We start from the raw sequence: 26,425 nt of genomic DNA on the forward strand, positions 1-26,425 counted from the left end.
ACAGAAAAGAAAACCACAAAATCAGGATTATATCATGAACAGTAGGATTTTTAGCACCACACACCACCAACTTAGCCACAGCAAACCAGAATAGTCTTACCAAATTTATGCTTATCAGTTCAGAATTTGACAAAAACCAGCTGCAAATAATTGTACATTTTTTCAGCATCACAGTATATTTCACACAGCTTATACACTGCAATAATTGAGTGCTTTTCATATGCTTAACAATGTACAGAAATAGATATTATAAGACAGCATTGTATGCAAGTATATCCCACTGATATCAAACAGCAATGAAAGGTGGGTGGGTTGTTTTAATCTGAATCATTCTGCACCACTCCCACTTGACAGTATGGAGGCCCCTGAATTCATGGGCTGCTACACAACCAGAATGTGTAGGTGTGCATCTCAGACTGAATATATACTGAATATATACTATGTAGAGAGAGAGAAAATTATTTTAGGACTGGTGTAAAATGGTCCTTTTAAATTATTTCTGAATTGAAATATATAAGCAGAAAACATTATCTAATGAATATCCACATACAAACTCTCTTCTTCAAGAATGCAAGGACAGCTGTGATGTGAAATTGATTATTTTTCTAAGGAAAAAAATTAATAAATGCTGTTAATGCTACATGCATAAAATGTCTGTGTAACTTCAGGAATGAAAAATATTTAGAGTATTCTTGTACTTGAAAGAAAAATTAATATGAGAAAAAAAACAAGCATCTTCAAGATGGTAAGGAATTGCCAATATTGATTCAAACTATTATATCTGTTGATTGCTATCAACTCTAAACTACATGGCTCTCATGGTTTTTATTCCTGTTTTTGCTCAAATGAAGATCACTCCGTTGAATATGAAAATTCATACAGTGCTACTTTGGTATTCAACTGAAATTCATCGAATTTGGTACTCAATACATTTTGACATGAAAATTTTGTCACAATGCTCATCATTTGTTTGACTGATCATTTGTTTAGTTTGCACAAATTAAAATGTGTCGGTGTTGGCTGCCTTGTGATTCACTACATTATTCCTAAAGGCAAAAATCTGTTTGGTACTCATTATTTACTCATTGCATCTACCAGAACCAATTAATGATGAGTACTGAGCTACCACTATTCATTTCAAACATGAACTTCTCCATTTAATTATAACCTTCTCTATTAAACATACTCCTCAAGTTGGCTCTATTTCAGTCAAGCTGAATTCTAATAATTTGTCCTGGGAGAAGGGACCCTTTAAGAAATGATCATATATAAAGGTAAAGATAAAGATTTCCCCTGTTCAGTTGTGTCCAATTCTAGAGGGCGGTGCTCCTGTCCATTTCTTAGTTGAGGAAGGCTGTGGTTTCCAAAGACATTTCCATGGTCGTGTGGCCAGCATGATTATATACCAAGATGCACAGAACACCATTACCTTCATGCTGAAGTGGTACCTATTTGCTCACATTTGCATGCTTTCAAACTATTAATATTTAACAATTAAAAACACAAGATTTTCAGAATTCTATTGTATTACTTTTCTCAAAGGGGAAAAAAAGACTGCTGACCGTAAGTGAGAATATACAGTGGTTTTCCATTGGTATCCATAGTGGTTAAACAAGGAGCTTTAGGAGAAATTGTTCCCCATCGTTGCAGTGCTGCTTCAAGTGAAGGAGGCCAATTCGTAACCACGCCCAGCTGTTCCCCACGCATCGCCAACATCTGAGCTCCTTCTGGCTTTGGTTGATTTGGATCTGGTTGTTGAACTTACAAATGTGAGAGGGTGTTACTTCATTTAATTCTGCACTAAACTAAAGAGAAAGAGAACTAAACATTTACTTTTGAAAGATCACCTGAAAAGAAGAGAAATGTTGAATTTGATTTCAGAATGTTCTGCATAGTAATCTTCCCCAGTTGGTGCAGTGTCGTCATGTATGGACATCAACTCCCAGAATTTACCAAGAATATTGGGTGTTGAAATCCATAATCTGGAGATACCCATGTTGAGGAAAGTTTATAATCCTACTGGTCTATCTGGCCTATTTGAGATGTTGGAATAAATAATGATTGGATTTTAGGGGACATACTTTTGGGAAGCTCTTTCTCAATCATGTTTCTTCTTCCACTTTAATATTTACAATAATCATGACTTTCTCAATTTGGAAGTCAATTTGTCCCTCAAGATCCTTCATAGATATCCAGATGTTCAAGCAGTAGCCATGTAATATAGTTAAAGAATATAGTTTACAAACATAATAGTGAATAATGCTCTTTCCCAACTAATCTAAACAAAGGAAGTGGGTAGCAGATTAATTATATGCACCATTTCATAGGGCAATAAATCTCTTTGTAACTATATCATCAAATAGCAACAGCAATAGCATCTATTCTGCCCCACAGCACTTTACAGCATTCTCTGGGGGGGGGGTTTTACAAAAAAAATAATTTGCATATTGCTCCCAACAACTTGGGGCCTCATTTTAAAGGAAAAATGGAAAGCTGAATTAAGTTGAGCACTGTCAGGATTGAATTCCAGACTGTGGGCAGAGTTTGCCTGCATTACTCCATTTTAACCACAGCATTACCAAGGCTCCAGAACTAAATACAGAATCTGAGTAAATTTTACTGGGGATTTTTTCTTCTGGCACAAGAAATGAATAATTTTATCAGGCCCACCCAAAATGCATGCATGGAAGTCAAACTGTGTTACCTTCTAATAGTTCTTCAAAGTCATCCACAAAGAACTCTCGTAATGGTGGACGCTTGGGTCGTTTTAGGGTATTGACCAGTTGTTGAATTTTTGCAGATACTCTGCTGCTTACTGGAACTCCTGCAGGAAAATAAATCATTGAAAGCATTGAAGGGCTGATTATGTCTACCAATTCTAGGTAGAGAACAAAAGCATACCAATCTGACTGAATTCAGGTTTTAAGAATCAGATTAAATAATGGCATACTGGAAGCAGCTTGATACTCCCACAGAGACACTTTGAAAAATCTCTGTCCAATATGGCAAATAACCATTAAAAGTTGGGAAGAATCCTCTAGTTAAACTTCACTGTGATTAAATAAACAGATGGATGAATGTCCTTCTCAAGCAGTATAGCCAGAAGAAGTCCCAACTTTTCAAGAAAAACATCACTTCAAATAGGCTTAGAACAAGCAAGACCTGTTATGTCTAATACTTTACTTCCATGGCTCATTTTTCTGGATACTTCTGGAGCTACCAGTTATCCTACGTGAACCTACACAGATACAAAACACCTGAATCTTATTTTTTCTTGACTTTCCTAGTCATCATTCATTCAGAAGTTTAAATTCTTGCTAATTAAGACTTTTTAAACTTCAATTAATTAATTAATGCATTTTCCCCATACATATTAATGAACAAGAATACCTCTGCTACACTTTCTACCTGGCCAAACTTTCTGGAGTCTATGCCTACCTTCTTCCCTTTTACTAGACATACCATCACCAGTTTCCATAAGTTCAGCATTTCCATATTTTGGAGCTGCTCTTGATGTTGAACCTTGTGGTCTTTCTACTTGTATTGAGTGTTCGGAGGTGTAAGTGGTAACATCTGGAGGGGCCGAATGATTTTCTGAAAAGGAAAAAAAGTCTCCAATTAATTTATTCACGAATTTTTGAATAGTATTTTTGGACTGTACAATTTCTTCTATGAAAGCCCCCACTTTAAAAATAGTCTTTCATTCAATTTTATAATTGAGGAGCTTTAATTTAACTAACCCACAAAAATTTATTTTGAAAAAAAGTAAAGGTTTCCCCTGTCCAGGTGGTTCGACTCTAGGATGCAGTGCTCATTTCTGTTTTCTAGCCGAGGATGCCAGCATTGTCCGAAGACCCTTCTGTGGTCACGTGGCTGACACAACTATACACCAAGGCACATGGAACACTCACAATTCTTATTTTCCCATTCTGCAAACTAGCACTTTACATCAACTACATGTTGCATGCTTAAGTACACATAGTTAAAAAGATTTAAGAGTTTCCCATGTCCAGTCATGACCAACTCAAGGGGCTGGTACTCATCTCTGATTCTTTGTCTACATTATCTGAAAGACATTTCCATTATCATGTAGTTACTATGAAAATAAGGAACACAGAAAACTTTTTCACTGAAATGATACCTATTTAACTACTCACATTTACATGCTTTCAAACTGCTAGATTGGCAAGAGCTGGGGCGAGTAATGGGACCTCATCCAATCACATGCCCCTTGAGTCTCTATAATATTCATCTTTTTCTAGCAGACAAGACTAATGTCGTAACTGCTGTTTTGCCTAAGTACATATATGTGAGAACAAATATAAATCACTGGAGATATTTTCCACATAGATATGGAAAGAACTAAGCTCTAAACTGTATTCTACAGCCATTTTTAGAGTTTGTGGTTTTTAAAATAGCATTAAGCACTGAGTCAATACAAATGTCTTGTTAAAATTATCCAAAAGGTGAATGGCCCATCGTAAATTGATTAGAAACAGCAATTTGCTATTTCCCCATTTCCGGACATAGTTCCCACATCATTTTGTCTCCACTATACATCTTGCATTTGCAGAAGCAACTCTGAATCAATTGCCAGCACTGTGACATCAGCAGACAATCCTCAAGTTAATCTTTCCTTTCACAACTCTGTACTGTAGGCTCAACATGTTTCTGACATTTATCTTTGTTCTCGGTCACTCTTCAATTTGTACTGTTATACCAATTTTACACACTCCTTCTTGTAAAATCACACATTTTAGGGAGAGGAGATTATTGTGCAAGAGAGTAACCCATCTCAGGCTTTAACAAGTTTTCTTTTCAAAAGCCTCAGTGATCAAAAGCATCATCCTTCAAGAATAGCTATGCCAAGCTGAAACCATTAGGAATAATTGTTATTGAGTATAATCAAGGAGCAGCTTTTGTAAATGGAATATTTTGTCATCTGAAGCTTTAAGATGACAGCACTCAAAGTAGTAAAATCGTTACATGGAAACCATCTCTGGGGTAACCTAATCACAGCAAGTTCTCCATTTACCAGCAATGCTGATGGCACAAAAAACCACCTGAGAGAAGCCAAGTGGGAAAGGAGAAAGCCTTCGCCCTCAAAAGTGGTTAATCATTTGTGCAATTGATTTTTCTTCTAAGCCACCTTAAGGGGAATAAATTTCAAAGGACATTTGATAGATATAATAGGGTTAAGCAACAGCCACCTACTCTTTGCAATTCTTTCTGGCTCATCTACATAAACAGAAAATATGGTAGAAGGAAATGGGATTGTAACTTGGCAAAACTGTAGGTGGACTACAAGAAGATCTGTTAGGCAAAAGCTTCCAAGTTTGTGGGAGAATCACTTTTTAGTTAACACCTCTTTCTATTTAACTTGCTTGACACCAAGTTCAGTGTCTGTGAAGAAAAATAACATTTTTAAAGGTTGTTGTATCTAGTGCTAACCCTTATCAATTCCCAGGCAAAAATTGCACATAAAGGGGTAAGATATCTTAAAAAGGCACTGAGGTAAATGAAATGTTGTGGTGCAACATCAGTACACTATTATTACGATCGGATATAACCTTCCCATTTCCATATGGCATCCAACACTTCCAGGAGAGGTCTTGCTTTAGCAATTTATTTTTTTAATACTGATTTCCTGGATTAAATTCCTCTCAATCCAGTTTAAGAAGTAATCTACTTCATGCTAAAAAACTTTACAAAGGTCAGAAAACCTACTTGAAATTCAAACTGGGAAATTCAAAAAGTAATACCCAATCATCAGCTGTTATGCTTTGCTTCATAAAGCTGTATTTAGTTTGAGAACACACCCAAAATAAAGCATTTGCTTCATTTTAAATATTATTTGTAGTATAATTTGGATATAATGGGAGCCAAAGGACCTGTTGCTTAAGCAACCACTGCTGTTTAAGACTGGTGGCATGATCTTGCTTTCTTTGCTCATGCCCAGACCTTGGGCAGCAGTCCTCCAGGATTAAACTTTAAGTTGCTGCTGATGAATACCAGGCTAGTCAGTAAGAAGCCTTCTTATTTGCAATCTTATTAGGAAGGAGGAAGCAATACTGAGACCTAGGTTATCCCAGAGGGGGAAGTTCCCCTGGGTGGGTCTAGGTTTTGGCACAACCAAGGCTGTAGTGGAGGAGACGATTGGTGGCAATTATCTTCAAAAATCTCTTTTGGCCTTCAGAGGCCATGCCACCAAGTTTCCGGTAGTGAGACCTTGCTTCTGAAACTGCTGTTCCTGTTGCAATCTGAGTGCGGAGGACACTCCTGATCCAGGAAAGCCTGCAACTAGTGTACAACCTAAAGCTGTGCAAAGATTCTCCTAGCTGCTTTGTGCAGGAGTCCAAAAGGACCCCAAAGTTGTCAATTGGGTCCATGATTGCACTCAGAGTCATTAAGTCTTGAGAGGATTCAGCCAAAGCCTGTTGTTGACCATTTAAGCCTCCAAGCACCATGAAATGACAGCAGTAGAATCACTAGGGATGGAGATATAAAGTTGAGTATCATCAGCATATGAATCATGATGAATGCTGTATGCTGTATGATGAATGATCTCATCCAGCAGCTTCATGTAGATGTTAAAGGAGTGGAGAGAGCCAAGCCCTCTGGTCCACTGCAGAAGAGTGGCTGTAGACTGGATCTCATTCCCTATCAACACCGATTGGCACTGGCCTTGGGTAAAGGGGCTGACCACAGCTGACCCAAAAGGATATCATGGCTGATGGTATTGAAGGCTGCTGAGAGGTCAAGGAGAGCAAGGATGGATGCACATGGTCATCCTTCCCTTGTCATAGATCATCCACAAGTGCAACCAATGTTGCTTCTATCCCATAACTGTACCTGAAAACTGACTGGAAGGAATCTGTTTCCTCCAGGATCTTCTAAAATTGCAAAAATTTCATTTTGTATATAGACTGGACAGAAGTTGTCCACACAGGTGGAATCCAGTGATATTTATTTAAGGAGGGAGCAAACCAAATTCCCCTTAAAAGGGGCTGGGAATGTGCCCTCCTGCAGTGAGAAGTGGGTCTCATTCTTGCCTGGACCCAACTTCTAGTCACTGTCCTGGAAGCTTTCACCAATCAGGAGGGACAAGGATTGTTAGATGATTGCACTGACAGCATTGAGAACCCTGTCCACTTCCTCAGATCTAACAGGATTGAACTGTTCCCAGATGACCAAGCAAGTCCTTTCCCCAGGCATGGTTTCCAAATGGAATGAATTGATTTTGTCCATTAGGTATTGAACAAATTCCTCTGCACAGCCCTGAAGATGATCATCCAAGCCCTCCTGTCCCAGAAGGGACCAAGTGATCCAGAACAGGGCCACTGCAGACACAGTAAGGGCGGAGATACAATGCTGTTTTGCCACTCTTGCCGCCCTGAGTTAGGCCTTAATAGCAGCTCTGTGTCCAGTCAGAGTCATTTGTTGTTTTCCTCCAGCAGTGCTGTAGGCATTTATTAACCATTTTTAAAACCTATAACTCCTCTAAGAATGACAAGGAGCATCAAGAATGATGGCTCAAGAGAGACTGCACATGTGTGAGTCTGTCCAAAGCCTTGGCCACTCTTTGATTCCAAGTAGTTACCAAGGCTTCAACAGGGCCATGCAGCAAAATCCTTGAGATATCCCCCATATCCCTCTGGAATCCATTTGGGTCCCTTAGTTTCCAAGGGGTGGAACACAAATGGGTCCAGTCTCCCTGTGGAGACATCAGGGCAGGGTCTCAAGGACATCAGGGCAGGATCTGACCATGACAGGGAGGATAATGTTAAATTTCCCCACCAGCTCACATTGCCATTGCTCTGACAAGAAATTATATCTGGTGTATGACCACTATCCTGAGTCAGTCTGTGATTATCTGAGTTGGGTCAATGTCATGATCTTCTGTGTTGCTTCTGAGCTTGAACCCAGGGATGGCAGATTGAAGTCTCCCAGAACCATATGTCTAGGGAACTCTCTGCCAGCTCCAAGATGGTCTCCCGCAAACCAGGAAGGGAAATTACCATGCAGCAAGGAGGCTGGTACAGTGGTAATAATCTCCTGTGAGCCCAGATTCAGAAACAAGGTCTCACAATCAGAGACTTGGGGAGCAAGGTCCTTGAAGGCCATTGGGATGCCTTCCCCTGTAAAGGCCTGTCCTCTGCTCTCTGCTCCCATTGCATCCCATGCCCATCCTTCCTGTAATGTGTTGTCCTGCCCCATGTCCCCCAAGATGATTGTCTCCTCTGTCCTGATCTCTCTCCTCATTGAGCCTCCAGCCATTCTTATTCTTCTCCCTGGGGAGACAGGTGAGGGAAGAAGCCCCCATAGTGCTATAGCTCAAGCTCTCGGCACCAAGGTTTTCCTCCTCCTATTATCCCCCAACACCCACATCATCTCTGTCTTGGACTGGTCCTTCTCATTGGCTCACCAAGTGCACAACAAACTCTTGGGGGAGGCTACAGACATCCACTCTAGCCATACTAGCCAGTCCTAGGCTCTCCTCCTAGGAATAAGTTCTTGGGGATATCACGACCCTCCCTTCTTTAAAAAATTATTTAGGATGACTTGAGAGGGATCTGTTCCTTTCCTACAGCTTTTGCTTGGAAGAGAATGAAGAGAGGGGAAGAAAAAGAATAAGAGAAGTGTCTGGACTCATGTTTCACTAGAACTACCATCTGCCTCTGATAGAAAATGATGGAATAAACCAATCCATGACTAATTTTCACCAGTAGCTATGAAATAGCTTTGAGCATAGCAACTATTTCTTTTTTTAAAATGTAGTTATCAGTGATAAATTCTTATACAACAGGAAGAATATTCTAAAATGAAAGTTCCTCATTGATATTTGTTCATTTTAGTATTGGGGTTACATAAGAATCTGCCTGAGGATGAATTTACTTTGCACACTGCTGCTGTTATTAAAATGCTATATGCTATAGAAAATGGAGAACTAAATCTATAGATGTACGGAGAGACTAAAACTATAGATTCCGGGTATGCTTTAAGAAGGCATAACCACATACAAGTATATTTTTAAGAAAGAATTTTTTATTGAATAGTAGCCCCAAAAACCATGCTGAGAAAAGCTCAGCAGTTCCATTAAGGAAAATTAAGTTGTTTCAGAAGAAAAATGTTGGAAATAAATATGGGAATAGTGACAGCTGCAGAACTTCAAAGTGCCTGATCCTTCAGGAGATTATTAATTTGTATTGCCCCACTGTCCTATCCCTTTTAGTAAATTCACACTATGAGCCTCCAAGTTCAATAGCTGTTCTCCAACAAAAAGTCAACAATGGATCTGCCACTGGATCAAAACTGGTCACTGTTGTCAAATAATACAACTTAAAATCACATATTAGAATTACAATTTTGGTACTCCTTAGCTACACAGTAGACTGTCCTCTCATCTTGTCTCTAATCAATGGCACTAGTCAAATGATAATGTTAAATAACCACATGTGTGGAAAAATGAATGCTATCCAGACTCATTGATGCATATTACAAGAGCAGTAATTATGCCAAATGATGGTGCATATATATATATATATATATATATATATATATATATATATATATATATATGCGCCACCATTTGGCATATATATGCATATACATATATACATGCATATCCATATACATGTACATGTACATATGCATACATACATATATATATATATGTCTGTGTGCATGCAATGAAAGATTTTTAACTAAACCTATGCCAATAATATATTTTCATGCCTGGGACCTGTAAACATGAATGTTGTCTTCTCTGCCCCAAAATTTTACAAACCTGCCACAGGCACTTTCAGAGACATTCTAATATAAATTCAAAATAAAGCATCAGCCATGTACAGTTCCCTAATGGCAATTAATATGTTGTACTTTAGGGTACATTTTAAAAACATTTTAATTTGAATACATTCTTACTAAAATGATTCATGGATATATAATAGTTCAAACAATACAATTTAACTTAGCCTAGTGTCTAAATCCCAGCTATTAACCATAATTTGTATCTAAAGCTTGGTTCTGCGGAGCTTATTCTGAACCACTGTCCTGCCATGTCATCTGGACTTGGGAGAAGGGCAAGGTTTTGGTGAAGCAGCCATAAGGGCTCCAGGGAAAGAGGAGTGGCTGCAAATTAACAGCCCTTCAGAAGGGTTAGCTCTGTTGTCTCTTTAGAGTGCCTGCAGTCTTCCTAGGACTAGCTGTCAACTGTCTCTTCCTTTAATATAATAAACAAAGCAGGAAGCATCGGCTGGCCAGCAACTGCAAAAAGTGGCTAAGATCCATGCCGCACAGCTGGATACAGAAACCACAATCCAGGAATTCTTTATTAAGTCTCCCAGTATGGCTTACCATGTTGTGTGTACTCATGGGTCAAATTATTTCAACTTCTAGTTTAGTTAATACAAAAAGATCCTAACTGCAGAGGCAGTTGGAAATTTTGGTTTTAAAATAAAAACTCTAACAGGAAAAAAACAGTTGAGTTACATGAAAAGCAAATTATACATGAAATTGTGAACAGTTTTCCATTTTCTCTGGTCCGATGAAAAAATTCAGAAAAGCTTAATTCTCTCTAGAAGCTTACTTTGAGAGTAGGTCTCTTTTTAAAAAACAAATAGGTCTGTCTTCTCCAACCTATATCCCATTTAGACATGTCGACTTCAGCTCTTTTATTCTAAGAAATGGTTGATTTTATACATTTGGGATCAATTTGGGTATGGAAAGCAGACAGTCTTCAGTCACTCAGGCATGCTGAATCCCAAAATATTACAATTTTCTTAATTCCAGAACTGTTCAGATATGAATATTGGAAATCAGGACGTCTGGAAGGCACCTTGTTAAGGAATTAAATCCAGAATGAAATCATCGTGAAATCATTCACAAAGCCCATGGACAACCTTAGGCTATGTGTTTCCCTGTGACAGAAGTTTTGTATATATGAGAAATATGTGCATTATTTCATCATTTATGAAAGAAATGTTGAATAAAGATAATTTAATAAATGAAATAACACATGGATAACCTGTGTCCAAAAGATGCACACATTCTACAATTTATTTTAGAAGCCAAATAATAAAAGAGCAATTTTATTAGTGTTAAATAAAAAGACTTATACTCATACGACAAATTTTTTGAATTTCAATAATGGTTGTTACACATTTTGCCATTTTGAAAAGGACAACTTTTCTGAGTCAATGAAATTACATGCTGTATCTTGCCAATTCTGATTATACTTTGAAATTCTGGACAGAATGTAATTACCCTTTCCTTATCAAAAATAAGCACTGCAATGGACTGTAATTTCCTCTTTTTGATTCTAACTGCTAAATGAAGAATTTTTCTTAATCCAAATTTACCAGCTCAGGAACACAAACATTAGATTTGAAGACTACCTTCTTTACCTTCTTCTGTAAACATTGCCATTTTCTGTATTTTACTTTCAATGTCTATCAATTACCAAAGAATCATCATCTTCATTAAAATAATGATCATTAATTGGTGTCCATTTTCTTAATTAAATCACATTTTCCTCTGAGCTATCAGGCAATATACTGTATATCAATACCATCATGATTTCTAACGTCTAGATCAATATCTGTAAATTGGGTGTCACTCAGAATTAATTGCTATGCTAGTGGAAGGCAAGCTGCAGAACAAAAATAGAGTAATATGTTAAAATAATATATTTATAGGAAGCTGCAATACTGTATTCTGAAGTTTTGTGAACTGTAGAAAATAGAAAACAAAAACTGAAAGGATATTTCTGGGTTCATTTGCTTTCCTTTGCATGAATTTCTAAAGACTGGGTTCATCTAAGCAATAGTCTGTTTAATAATGTAGTGTAATTGGGCAGATTCACACATAACCACAACCTATGATTTATTTATCACAATAAGTGGGTTCATACTCCACATTAAGCAAAAATCAAGTTACACTGTAACTTAAAGAATAATGTGAAAACCAAGCCATAAAGTCATTAGGATTTCTGTATTCTTATAATATACCACTAAACTTAATGTTATAAATCTTAACAACAATCTTTTAGCAATGCTTTTATTTTAAAGTTTAAAGCTTTCCCCTGTCCAGTTGTGATCAATTAAAGAGGGTGGTGCTCATCTCAGATTCTCAGTCATGGGAGCTTATGTTGTTTGAGATGTTTCCATCATTATGTGGCCAGCATGGAACATAGTAATCTTACCCATCAAAGCAGTACCTATTTATCAACTTGTATTTGCATGATTTCAAATTGCTTGGTTGGCAGGAGCTGGTGCAAGTAACAGAAGCTCACCCCATGGCATGGTGCTTGGGTCTCAAACATGAACTGTTGTCTTTCCAGCTGACAAGCTCAAGTGTCTTAACCTGGCCATTGTGCCGCCTGCTTTTGTTTTACAAAAATAAAAACCTACAGGATCACAGCAATGTTTTATTTCTGATAAATTATGCACTCAAGTTGCTGTAAATGTTTCTTCCTAAACAAATACTGAATAGTTATTGAATAGTTTTCTCTGTAATTCATGAAGAATTTAACAGTGACCAAAAGAAAGATGGTGGAAGGGACTTCCTTAATTTAATAAAGCTGCAGGGATGATTAAGCACATACTATAATTGTAATTTAGGAATTTCCTTGAATAAATGTGTTGAATTTAAATGGTATTTATGGAAGACATAATAGCTTAAATCAGAGGAAAATCCCAGAGAATGGTAGTTCACAATTTCTTGACTAAGTCAAATAAAACCAATGTCTATTATCAAACAGAGTCTAGTAATATTTGTCTTTCCACTTCTATCTTCAATGAGCTTGCACATAGTTTTTTTAGTGTGAGTGCTTCCTTCCTTTAGCAAGCCACTGACTTCCATCTTAAGTTCTAATTTACCAATAAGTGATGGGCAGGTAACAAGTAATCTGTTATAAGTGCTTTTCCTCACTTGAAAGGTGCTTCACTTTTAAAGTTATCATCAGTAGCAGCAAAAAGACAAGCTATTTCTGCTCAGAGGTTGAACATCTTTTAGGATGGATGCACCACAATGCAAGAAAGAAACACAACATTAAAAAGGTCTCAATAACCTTGCAAAAAAAATATTGGCACTCCAGGCCCTGTTCATATTTCACATTATGATCTCCATTCAACCTCCCAAGACTTCCTGTTGGGGATGATATATTACCTGAAGAAGTTAATGATATTTCACATGTGGCTTAGAAGGTTAGTTTCCCCTTCAGATTGGAAATATCCTCTTTGCAGTCAGAGGTGGTGAGTGCTTTCTTTTAAACATTCATATTGATCACAATTAGTACTTTCAAAATGCAATGGCTTGTTATAATGAGGCACTTCCCACTGGCAGAGTAACCTATAAAATGTATTTCCTTAATGGAAATATGAACATTTTTGTCATTAATAGTACATTGTTATTCCTGATTGATGTTGTGGAGACAACAAATTGATGTCTTATTTTACTTTAAAGCATGAATGAAGTGACTGGTTGGTTTTCCTCAAACTCTTATTTTGCAAACAGTAAAACAGTCATATGAGTTACACACTTTTAATATTATTAGCAATCCATACTTTGAGAACAAGCATTTTTTTCTGTTTAAAAGGTTCTTATTTCAGTTTGTGCAATTGTGTTCTCTTCCAGCATAAACAAATTGATTTACTCGTAGGCCTTTCATTAAAAGATATCTTCTCCTCATGCCATCAAATTGAAAAGGTGATCTCTAAATATCTAGTTATGATCTAACTAAGAAATGCAAAAACTAGTTGGCTTTATCTGTCATGCTAACCCATAATTCTCTTTAGCTGCAAATTTTCAAACTGTATGAATATATGGCTTGTAAATTAGAGTTGTAGTTTGTTATAGTGCTTTAACTCAAGAAATTGTCTTGGTTAGAACATTTAATAATTTCATGCCTTTGATAGAACTTGTTCCCTCCCCCACCAACATATGCCATTAAATATTTGATTTATCCAGTATTGTATTATTAAAAATATTTAATACTACATGATAAAATTTCGCCTTAAAAAAGGAACTCTTCCACTCATTGTTGGGTTTGTTTGTTTTTTGAAAGAACATATGACCTTCAATTAATAGTGTAAGAGAATTGTTTTAAAAAAAACTAGGGGAGGGGAGATAAAGAATTTCTAGTCTGAATGGTATTTCATAGTTAAAGGAAACAGAGAAACGTTTTTAAAAAAATGAATATTTTAACACATCTGGCACTGATATACCGGTACGTCTGCTGAGTGTCCTTGAAAAGGCATTTTTGAATATTTCTCCAAAACAGTGAAATGTTTTTCCTTTAAAGTTACATTGTGTTTTGAAATATTTGTGAAATAATACCTATAAATACAACTAATTAACAGATAAGAAATATATGTAACAAAAAAAAGCGGTCCATACATACCTATATGTGTTTGAGACATAACATCAGCTAGCCTATGTGCAGCCCCACTGCCACCACTTTGTGTTGAGGATGAAGAAGTGGTAGATGTGGTTGAGCCATGGATGGCTTGGCTGATCCAGTGCTCCATATTTATACTCCCTTGGCTTGAGGTTGGCGTTCCCTGTGAATCGCCCTGCACAGAACCTTCATCTTCCGAACCAGAGGAGGTATCTAGCATGGCAGACAAAAGCAAAGCAAAACTCTGGGCTAAGATTTTATGTTGCAGTATTCAGGCACTGACCCAAAGCCAAAGAGTTCAGTTCAAATTGCAATGGTGTCCAAGAAATTTTCAAAACAATTCAGGAACCATTTTCTGCTGAGCTAAGGGTTTAAGTGGTTGGCATAACTTTAAATATACTGAGGTATTCATACAACAAAACTGAGCTATTACAATAATTTTCTCCAACTTGATGTCCTCTAGATATCTTGATTTAGAACTTATATCAAAACAGGAAATGTTGCTGTATTATTCACAATTTAGTCAGAATCATTGCTTTATTCTAAAACCATTTCCATCCCCAAAGTAGCAATTCTCTAACATTAGTAACAGCATGCAATAAACACCAGATGCTATAAAACTACAGCAGAAGAATATCTGGTTTGGCCACAGTGGGAACTCAAAATCTTGAACTAAATGGACTTTGTTTAATACGGCAGAATTAAGTGAATAACACACAGCAACAGAAACAGCACTCTACAAATTTCTTCATATTCATATTATGGTTATTTCAGAGGATATCTCAAAATATTTGCAAAGTGAGAGGAATAAAAGCCTAAAAATAGAGACAATATGTGTCAACTTTGGTAAAGAAATGGAAGCAATCCATATCTTGCATCCATTTCTCTGGTCTCTTTTTTTATAGTCCTCAGAACTCACCAGATCACCATGCAACAATGAGATATGATGTCAGTTTTTGTTTAATGTGCTTTTGTTCATGAAACAAAAAACACAATAAACTTCCAATAACTTGTAAAGCTATTTCATTTTTTAAAGGATTCTAGCCTAACTAAGTACCTTGGAAATTGGCTAAAAACACAAAGACTTCCTGTTGCAAAATGATTTCCGGGCTCTGGCCAGGTGAAGTATGCAAATCAAATCTATCCTGCCATAATGCTATCGGCAAACAAGGTATGTGTACTTTAAAAGGCCACACTAAAATGACTTTAAAATGCCACATTAGCATTCTCTATGCATCTATATCCACCTATCAAGAAATCTGCTCCCAAATTATGAAGTACAATAGGAAAGATACTCCCAAGCTACTGCACTGTAACCTGAGTAGTCTTTTTCTTTCTTTTTTTAAACTCTTATTTAATTTTTCTTGGAAAGTTAGAATAAAATCGATGTTCTTTCTGTAGCTTGTAAGAAGAGAGGTCCATGTCTAATTGTGCAGGAAGCCAGGATGCTCTTTCTTTCCTAAGATTCTTATGTACCAGTCTATCCCAGTATAGCCAGTTGAGGCTTGCTGCTCAAGTAAAGGCTTTAATAAATAACATAAAATTAGATGCATCAAATGTGAGAAAGAGATGAATCAGACAAGGTTATTGTAACCTCACATGGCAGGGTTCTTACCTTACATATTCATCTACACCTATTTACTGTTATGAGTGCTCAAATTAGCTTCTGAAATCCAAGTGTAATACCTTTAGTACATGTCCTTACCTGGAGGGGTGTAGGCATCCATTGATGTTTGCACCACCAGCGAACGTCTCTTGGATGGCATAGGTACTGCCATCTTCCGTTCTTTATGTTTTGCAAGGGCTGCCTGGACTGCTTCTGTGTGGACATCTAGAATCAAAAGTCTAAATATCAGTTTGGAATCCCAACAAAAGGTCATAAACACAGATAGTATCTAGAAGGGAATTAATGTTGTAAATTCCTTAGAGACATGGAGTCAATTCTGCAGAAGTTTTCCTAATGAAAAAGCAGCAAGCTATATATCCCAGTAAAGCCAAGCACAACTCTACATTAAAACTTTACATTATTCTAGAAGAACAAAGGCTGAAGCCCAAAATACAATGCCTTGGAAATACATTCTATTAGTAACAATAGGCAAAAATAGTTATTTTAGGGCAACCATTTCCGCAGAATCTGCATTTGGATCATTCCAGCTAATTAAAACCTTTTTCCTTTTTTATGTTTCTTTGGAGGTTCATTCTAAATACAATTTGCTGTTTGGGATTTTCTCTAGGTTGCTTTTAATTCTTAATACTTTAGTCATATACTAATATAGACTGTCTAAACAAATGATGGGAAAAGTGAACATAACATGGCAGAACACAGAAATAATATCAATATTTTAGGTTCATCTAAAGAACATTATTATGTAGTTTCTTCTTTTCCAGATGTATAGTTCAGATAAGTTATAAAACAATTCCCATGGATTCCCACCACTATGCAGCATTGTTTAAACAAGACTATTGTTTTCTAAAACTATATAGTTTAGACTTAACTTTTTTTTAAAATGAAAATTCTATCAAGATTTATTATAGCATAAAATACAATGAAGATTAAAAGGGGGAGGGCAGAATTTAAAAAAGGAGAGGAAAAAAAGGTGTTGCCTCTTGATTCTTTCCAAAACAATAAAATACTAATACATTTACAACTTCAACTTTTTGCATTGCCTATAATCATTACAAGCCACACAAGGCACTACACAATCATCAAAGCTTCAAACCAAATTCTAATTTTATTTTCCTATTTCAAGCTTGTCCCAATAGATGCAAGACCAAATAAAATTTCTTTGTTTAAAAACAGTTTACATTGCAACTAAATTAAATCCATTTTCTTCCTGTTGTGGGAAATGATAATATATTTCTATTTACATTTATTAATATGGATGATGATAGTTTACAAAGATTAACAAAAATCATATTCTTTCAAATATTACCTTAAAAAGAAAAGTCTTTTATATTCATTTTAAGATTCTAAACATTTCTTAAGAAATCTCATCTTTATAATCATCATCAATTAATGCATCTTTTAAAACTTTCTTTTCACATACATACATTTTCAGTAATATTTTGCAAACTTTAAGAATTACTTATATAAAAAATAAAGAAAAATGGAAGGTCAGAATCTTATCTTTCCCTTTTCCTCTTAATATAAATACTTTCCAAATTTAATTTCAAAATATTTCTACAAGCTTTAAACAATAACCTATTTATCCCATTTTTCAAACCCACTTTATAAAACAATGCACTGGAACGTTCTTTTAATTACATATGTCAAACTCCTCCACCTTGCCCTCATAAAACAAAACTTTTTTCTACATAAGTTTAGATTAAACTTCTTACATTTAGACTTAATTTTTGATCAAAGCAGAAATTGTGAACTGCCTGCATTAGTTTGATTTGCTCTTCTTTATTCATAATTCTTTTCTTCCATTATTAAATTGAAATTAAAAATGAGGTTTTTCCCAAACTGAAGGTCTATCATGTATTGAAGGCATGAAGTTTGCCAACACTATCATGCTAGTTTGTATTATATATCTTAGACTTACTTCCCACTCAATACAAATTGAAAAGACTAAGTATATAAAGCATGGTGTTCCACCTTTAAAGCTTTTTGGCAAAAGCACCAAGACAAACAGTAGAAGAATATCAGAAAAATCCCACCTGTGCTGTTTTGCATGGAATGTATTCATGTGTGAAATTAATGGATATTCTGAGAAAGATATGTGTTTGTGTAGGTAGGTAGGTAGGTAGGAAGGAAGGAAGGAAGGAAGGAAGGAAGGAAGGAAGGAAGGAAGGAAGGAAGGAAGGTAGGTAGGTAATATAGTTTTATAACCTCTTTTTGTTGATTTTATACTGTACACACAAAATTATTCTATATTAGAAGCATAAATATTTACCTGTCCTAATGGATGCTTCCATCAGCCTCCTTGAGTGCCTTATGAGTGTGGAGGATGAATCTGGACTCTGCTGGGAGAACCCTATAGGGCTGTCTGTGTCTGGCTGGCAATGGACTCAGACTCCAGTAGTTTGCTTTAAGAAGTAGAGGAGTAGGAGTCTTGCACAGCAAGCTTGAGAGCAGTCCAAGAAGAGCATTCAAAGGAGTGGATGGATAATTATTGGGCAGCAACCTTCCCAGTGGGGAGGGGAGAGAGAGGGAGGGCTCAAACAGTCTTATGTATACAAGAGGACAAGGTCTGACCACCTCCCCAATGCCTTGAGCCTTATCTAATGTGGGAAGAAAGAGGAATAACTGATATGGAATAGTAGTGAAGGACACAACTGAGGTAAAACAAAATGGATTGCAAAGAAGCATTAGATTAAATTGAATACCGAAGGAAAAAAGAATAATAGAAGAATTTTCAGAAGGAAATGAATTATTTATAGTAGAGTCATTATAGTAGTTGAGCCATGATTGTTACCAGTTAAGAGATAAAACAGGACAGGGACTGAAAAGAAGGAGAAACCCAAGTTAGCCAAGGAGAAGGGATCAAAGTGCCAAAAATGAAGAATGGGAAGGAAGGTTGGCTGGATGAACATCTCCTTTTGTGCATGAGGCAAAAAGAGAAAAGAGATGCTGTTCTCTAGGGGTGGAAGAACATAGGAACAGGAGTTCTAGGAGCCAAAAAGATAATAAATCTAGGAATGGGACACTTGGAGAAGGGAGTAAAAGCTAGAAGCACGTTCCTTCTAGAAGCTACTCTATTAAAAGTAGACTTGGAGGGTTAGAGAAGTGGATGTAAAATACCAGGTTTTTGAGATGTAAAAAAATATAAAGGGAGAACTCTTGTGGCATGAACCAACCCTGTGATTGAGTGGCATCCTCACATGAGGCAAAGTCATGTTTTGGAGGCCAAAAGAGTGGGGGCCTACCTTGCTTCCAGAGAAAGAATATTCCATTGGGTGGGGGCAATGGCAGAGAAGGCTCTCCTCCGAGGCCCTGCCAGTCAAAGTTCTTTAACTGATAGGGCCCACAACACATCTTCCTTGCCTGATTTGGTGGGATGGGCCAGTGTAATGGGATGAAGCTGGTTCCATTGATAGCCTGGCCCTATACCATGCAGGGCTTTATAGGTCATAATCAACATCTTGAATAGACCCAGAAGCACTGGAGCCCAATGCAGTTCACGGAGCAGAGGTGTAATGTGTATTTTTCTTAGGGCATACTTTTCAAGGGTAGCCTGGATAAAAATTGTCCAGGATAGGAGAGTCCAGCAATGGTTTCTTGAGTAGGAGACATATCAGTTTCTCTTTAAAAGGCAGTGAACAATGCCATTACCATTACCTTCTGAGAGGCTGTAACCAGCCAGGAGAGGCATAGATGTTGGCATTTGCATTCCACAGAGCCTGTCCACTTCCTCAGGCTCAACAGAAACAAACGGTTTCCAGATACCTGGATAAATCTGCTCCCTGAGCATCTCCACAGGACTTGCACCACATATGGCATCTAAAGATTTTATCCTCCTGGAAAATTTATCTGAACAGCCCTGTGGGTGGATTTCTGGATCACCTTTTCCAAGGAGAATCTCGCTGACCCTAAACAGGATCGCTGAGTGGTATTACAGCTGTGGGTGCAATAAGAGCGGTGAAGTATTGATGTTTCACCACTCTTACTGGTATGAGGTAAACCTTAATAGCAGCTTTAACTCGTGTTCAGTCAAATTCATTCTTTATTTGCATTCAGCAATATCAGCCAAGTGAGATCTGGATTAAAGAGGTTATTCTGGATTTTTTCAGTTGTGTTGTACTCAGGGTTTCATGTGTGAGTATTGGATGGAATCTAAACTGGCTACTTTTATGTATGACCTGCAATTGTTTTGGAGGGAACTGTACACCCTTCCTTGTGAAGCTACATCTTCCTTGTGAAGCTACCTCTTTCAGCATCATTAAATAACATCAGCTATCTTATCCTTTAGAGCCACCTGTGAGTGTTGGAAATTGGTAGCATTGGATAGTTCCAATTGGTGTTATTAGGCAAAAATTAAGCCAATGTAATTTTAGTGTGGGGTGCCCACATTTATTTAGCATTTATGTAAAATTTATACATAATTTAAATAACAAATAATGATAACTCAATTAGAATAGAGCAAACAAAATGAATGCATGGGTAGTCCTTTCACCTACTGACTATTCTGAAACTTCATTTTGAAAACTTTTTTTTTTTTCATTAGAACAGGCAGGCAAGTGAAGAGAATATAGGGAAATTACATTTGAGAGTTAAAGTTAACGCAGATTCACAGTTTAGATTTGGGCACACAAATACAAATTTAAAAAGTTTTGTTTTTTTTTAACTGCATTTTCTTCATCTTTATCACTGATAATAAAGGGACAACTGCCTACTATAAATAAAGATATTTTACTAGAAACAAGCTCTAGTGGAATCAGCAAAGCATAATTCTGAGTATGTTCCTTTTTTATTTTTATTTTTATATCTAGTTCTAAAGAAAGCAAGATAGGCTTGCAAGCCAAGACCTTGAGCTCATTATTCACCAATAAAACAAACAAATAAATGGCCAACTGAATCCATTTAAAAGAATGTTTTTGAAGCTAAACAAATTAATCCAATTTTAAAGCCAAAAATAAAAACTATGGTGCTTAACCACAAAATAAATCTAAGATGTTTTTCTTGGCCTTAACTATCATCCTTCAAGAATTAAAAAAACAAAACTCATAGTCCTTTTGATGATCTCTCTCTAAACCATAAGATGGAAACTACTATCATGGATTCATATTCTTTTGCTTAAAGATTGTTTTCTAATTTAAATAAACTCTACCCTTAGGCACTCTTTTGGGCTGTGATCCCTTTGGCAATTCTGTGGCGGGCATATTCACAAAATGGCTGCCGCAATAGGTATGGCCACCGTAACAAGACACTTCTTTGATAAAAGTGGTGGCTGAAATCCAGTTCTTTGCTTTGCAAGATGACAGTTCCTAATTTAATTTTTTAATTAAAACAATCTTAATAAAGGAAAGAGGTGTCTGAGAAAGACTAGTGGCATCTAAAGCAGTTTCCCCTACCTGAATAATACAAGAAAGTAGAGCATTGTAGTAGAACTACCCACGCTAACCATGTGCTCTACCACCAAAGTAACAACCCAATTTCTCACAACAGAACCTGTGTACATGCACAAACACACACTGCAGTAACCCTGAACATCATGAAAAGGAAATAGATTATCTACTCCATGGATCCTCAACCTCTTGCCTGAGGACAATATTGGTCCGTGGCCTGTTAGGAAGTGGTGAGCGAGCAAAGTTTTGTTTGCACATGTGCAATCAATAAGTAAACAATATCCCAATCCCATTATTACCACCTAGCAGTCAAAAGACATGAAAGCTCCTGAATTTCAAAACTTAACCATAGTTAAGGGAAACTGTGAGCATTCTAGACCAAGCCATTCAAAAAATGCTAGAAAATTCCAGGAACTTAGGTGCGCATCTTTTTGTTGCCATCTAGTGGTTGTCTAGATGGCATGCACAGAAGCTGGTTGCTACACTTACCAAAAGCTCCCTTTGTCTCCATTCATCATGCTATCTTAAGCAAATGCCCAGCTTTTCTGTAAGCATGAGCCAGCCTTAGAGGGGCCCATAATGTGGTTTAGCTTTTTTAAGGAGTGAAAGCCCACCTAATATCCCTGCCTCTACAGCCTTATTGTGGTTACTATCTTGCCTCTTCTGTATTTATGCCACTAGTCAGATAGATATCAGTAGTTCCTAACAATTGTACTGTGCAAATGTTTTTGTGTACTATTTTTATTAAAGAAGTGACATGATTTGTTGCCTTTTAACTAAAACTGAATTTTACTTATTAATAATTGTACTTAGTTTTGCAGAATTCTCTAGAGCTCCTATAGTAAAAAAAAAAAAAACTACAGCTATTTATTTTCTCTAACACAGCTCCTTACTAATTTTTTGTTAGTATTTCTAACCTCAGGAACTTAAATGGTTGCTTTAAGTCAGGGATCTTCAAACGCTGGCTGAGGAATTCTGGGAGTTGAAGTCCATGAGTCATAAAAGGCCAGAGTTTGAAGACCCCTGCTTTAAGTCTTCCTCAGACTAAACACACTATTTTATGTGTTCGTTTGTTGAATTTAATTTGTCCCCTCTCCACCTCATTGCAAATAACTCTGGGCGGCTTCAGTACTAGAACATTAAAAACCTAACAAATAAATATCTTTAAAGGAATAAAAGTAGAAATCCTAATCAAGATATAGTTAAAAGATGGGGAAGAGGGAACAAAGCGGGGCGGGGGAGAGAGATGGGATTGCCTTTTAATTCAATAACCATCTCCAATGTGATTCTCCCATTAGGGCCCCAGGATATCTGGCAGACTTCAGACTCCTGAGGAAGCACCGAAGGGTAGCAGCCAATCTCCCTCAGGAGTAAGATGTTCCACAGGGCAGAAGCCACAGTAGACAATCTTTCTCCTGAACTCTGCCAGCCAGAATTCCTTGATTGACAAGGATGGCAGCATGCCTCCTCTGCCAGTGCGGATGAGGCTATTATCTGTCTTAAGCACTATGATATTTTTAATGGGATTATTACAGATTTGGGAAAAGGTTGTTCTGTTTCATTCCAAATTATCAAAAATGTGAAGCACTGAATAAACAACTTTGCACATTAACCTTCCACCTCCTCTTCTTCCTTTCCAGATTAGCTGGCCCATACTCTAGATTCAACTCACGTTTTTTCGTTATTCTTAGATGATCAATATCGGCTCTCAGAATGAAGTGATGACATAACTAGAAGGATTATTTGCTTGCTTGTACTCTAGCCATCTGTGCAAGATTCATTATTCAAACTACTAGTCTCTCTAAATAGCCAAACAATAAAAAAACGTGGGACCAAATCAGATGAGACAATATGTGGTAAATTATTACAATTTCAGTTGTGCTCATTTTATCAGCATATACTGTAGCCATGTTGACAGTAACTCATAATTCAATAGAAAGTTGAATGAGATCTTCTCACGGTCAAAGTCCATCAGCTGTGGCTCAGCTCAGATATTAAGCATGTGGTTTGGCTAGTTTTGGCTTAACTCGTGTAAATCTTGCGGTTTAGAAACAATATCAAATGAGGCCATTTGCTGTACAAAGCACTGGTTTACTTAACCATTCTTTATCAAATAAACATAATTGGCTGTTTTCCCATAACATGTTTAACTCATCATCTATGGCTTATAAACCACAGTGGCTGGGTTTGTACAACATATTTGAAACTATTCCATAGTCAAGTCTATATTTTAATTACAGATAGCTTCTGGTTTAGTTACCTGGTGATATTTGCAACAGAAGTAACAACTGATGTGAACTGAATTCTCTTTCAAAGAATATGAAGAACCACCTACATTTAAAGTATGCAAAAGCAGGCCAAATAGGAAAAAGGAAAACAAAACTAGATTCAGTTAAGATCATTTCCAAAATCTAATTCTCATATCAAAAGATAGGGAAACACTGTAGATAATTGTGGTTAGAGACGGTTCTCATAGAAATCAGGTTTGGCCCTCTGATATTACAGGTTGTTCTCTCTTGATTTAGGTGATCCCTTATAAAACTGCACTTTCCTAGATAAAAGTTAATGGAATAAATCTTATGTTCCTTTGCTGGTATACACAAAGCACATTAAGATTTTCTTCTCCTAAGAAAAGCAATCATACTGACTTCCATAGTTCCTAAGACCCAGAAGAGGGCTAACATGCTGAGGCCAAAAGGTGATTTATTACATTTTGGCTTAGAGCACCACACTCCATTCTTAGCACAATGCAATCAAGTATTACCTAGTAAATATTTTAAGTTTCCATGTTAGTAAGCCAAGATTTTTTTCATCTTTTCTATAGAATCTCAAGTAATCTCAATGATGTGGGCCAGGCTTCACTCTTGTTATTCATTCACAGTTTTAACTGAAAGTGCACCTTAATACTAGTTAATCTTATTTACCATAAAAACTACATGTTGGATAAGGGAAGTAATGTTGGAATTTAACTAGATAGGAATTCCTATCAAGGAATGAATAGAGCTGAGCTTGACCATGAGTAAGAATATTAAAGTCCAGCGTTCTTTTGTGGCCTCAAAATGGAGGAGCCTAACTATTTTTCAGCCTGCTTTTAAAGCTTTTTGAAGTTTAAGGAATGTTGTACCTTCCTTTTTTTTTTTTTTGACATTTTCAAAGAAATGTATCAGGGCTTGATAGGCTCTTTAAAGTCATCATTCAACACCATCATTATATGGATTTGCTAAATTATCTATGATTGGTATTGATGCTGTTCCTACTTAAAGACTGTAGATGATTTCTTTTTTTTTTTTTTTTCTGGCTCTCCAGCAACGAAATCTTCTACCCATCATCATTTGTCAAACCATTAAATACATTTTGGCTGATTAGCTGCCTCTCTTTTAACCAATTAAAGATAGGTCAATTTGCATATTATGATAATCTCAACCTAAAGACCAGAGCTGAAATGCTGAGGAAGTATATCTTTATATTTCATTTTAAAGGTACTACCGGTACTTATTATAATTTTATTCTGTAATCCAATCTGGTATGTACAAAATCAAGGTGGTCTGGAAAGAAAAAAGCACAATGTCTTTTGTCTCACAGTCATTGGTCATTTAACATTGCTAGTGTGCAATGTGACTCTCTTACTGCATCCAGAGAATAATAAACAGGCAAGAATCTGTTGATGGGCCTTGATTCTGTATCTTCTTTCTTTCCCAACTGGTAGCAAGGACCAGATAGCAAGCAATACTTTAACAGCAGGTGAGACAACAGAACATAAGGAAGTCCATTCAAACTGGCATCTCCTCCCCAACTCCAATCAGTTTCTTGGTCTCAATCTTGTCTTCTCCTTAAGATATTTCCACAACTTTGGGACTTGGGGATAAATCAGTAGCAAGTTAAAAAAAAACTTCACATATGCCCTATATGCTATGGCCTAACAATATAAAAGTAAACTAATTCTTGGAATGCCAATGACAGCAGAGTCAGTTATTATCTTTATGCAAAAGAAAAAGTATTTTCAAGTTTGAGGACAGAGACAAAGGTGTTTACAGCAACAGTGGCTACAAAATAGTGGGTGCGATCAGGAGAACATAGCCCCCCCCTTTAACATACTAATATAAAACATACTCCCTCATTGGCTTATAAATCAGGTCAATGTGTCAATGTGTATGATTAAAAGTACCGGGGCTATGATTGCCCAGTTATATCTACTTTCTGAAGCCAGTGACTATTGTTGTAAAGTCTCTGGCATATATTTATTATTAAGGGGAGCAAGAATTTAATAGAATTAAAAACTGATAGGAATGAGGTAATTAATATCAACATTTTATTTGTTGTTCGTCCATCGATTTCGATGAAGACCTTGACATCTTGTGGGTTATGGGCCATCAATGATGTGTCCGTGGGTGGCTAATAAGACCAATGTTAGCACGGAATGTTCTGCCACATACTGAACAAAGAAATGTAGACACTGTTACTTCAGCATTTGCAGCTCTGGCTTTGCGGAGCATTTTATTTACTTTATTAATGAAGCACAATGTACTTGTGACAATTGTTTAATGCCTTCAGATCAAGTTGTCTTCTGAAACTTGCATGAAAATTACAATTTATACTACATCCCTTTTCTTCCCTTGAAAATTAGCTGAAAATGACTTGCCTCATCCCACAGGAAACGAAGCTTCCCTACCAAGTTATAGTGCTTCTGTTGCTTGCTTTGGGGTAGAGCAGTGAAGCGTAACACTGTCATAATGCTACCATTATATTATTTGTCACACTGTTTTAAATAATAAGTTGGGTGAATGGAGGAAAGGGAAAAAAATTTGCAGGAACATATCCCTATCTCATGGGCTTCAGAAACATAAGCAAAAACCTGGGGCTAGAGAAAGGAATGGTATCCTTAAACCAGCCCTGTGACTGAGTACATTTATCAGCCATAGACATTTAATGTGGTTCCTCTCAGAAAGGGAGAGAAGATAACAGATTATTTTGATATTGGATATTGATTGCTTGCTCAAGACCTGAATTGAAACATGTTGC

General features: G+C 36.7%; 1 protein-coding gene across 9 annotated transcripts in view; it reads right to left on the reverse strand.

Moving 5' to 3' along the window:
* Positions 1-26,425, reverse strand: part of DIP2C (disco interacting protein 2 homolog C) — a 116,510-nt gene that overhangs the window by 71,258 nt on the left and 18,827 nt on the right. For all 9 annotated transcript variants that reach the window (XR_005557313.1, XR_005557312.1, XR_005557314.1 and 6 more), the window contains 5 exons: positions 16,104-16,229; positions 14,402-14,611; positions 3,463-3,594; positions 2,705-2,824; positions 1,563-1,760 (listed from right to left, as the gene is read on the reverse strand). Coding sequence is in view for 6 of the 9 variants with exons in the window: in XM_039348580.1 (XP_039204514.1) it covers positions 1,563-1,760; positions 2,705-2,824; positions 3,463-3,594; positions 14,402-14,611; positions 16,104-16,229 (786 nt within the window). In the remaining 3 variants the exon portion in view is untranslated. The remainder of the gene's footprint in view (positions 1-1,562; positions 1,761-2,704; positions 2,825-3,462; positions 3,595-14,401; positions 14,612-16,103; positions 16,230-26,425) is intronic.

This window comes from Crotalus tigris, unplaced genomic scaffold (genome assembly GCF_016545835.1).
Source record: "Crotalus tigris isolate CLP2741 ecotype Arizona unplaced genomic scaffold, ASM1654583v1 scf7180000018163.1057043, whole genome shotgun sequence".
Taxonomy (NCBI): domain Eukaryota; kingdom Metazoa; phylum Chordata; class Lepidosauria; order Squamata; family Viperidae; genus Crotalus; species Crotalus tigris.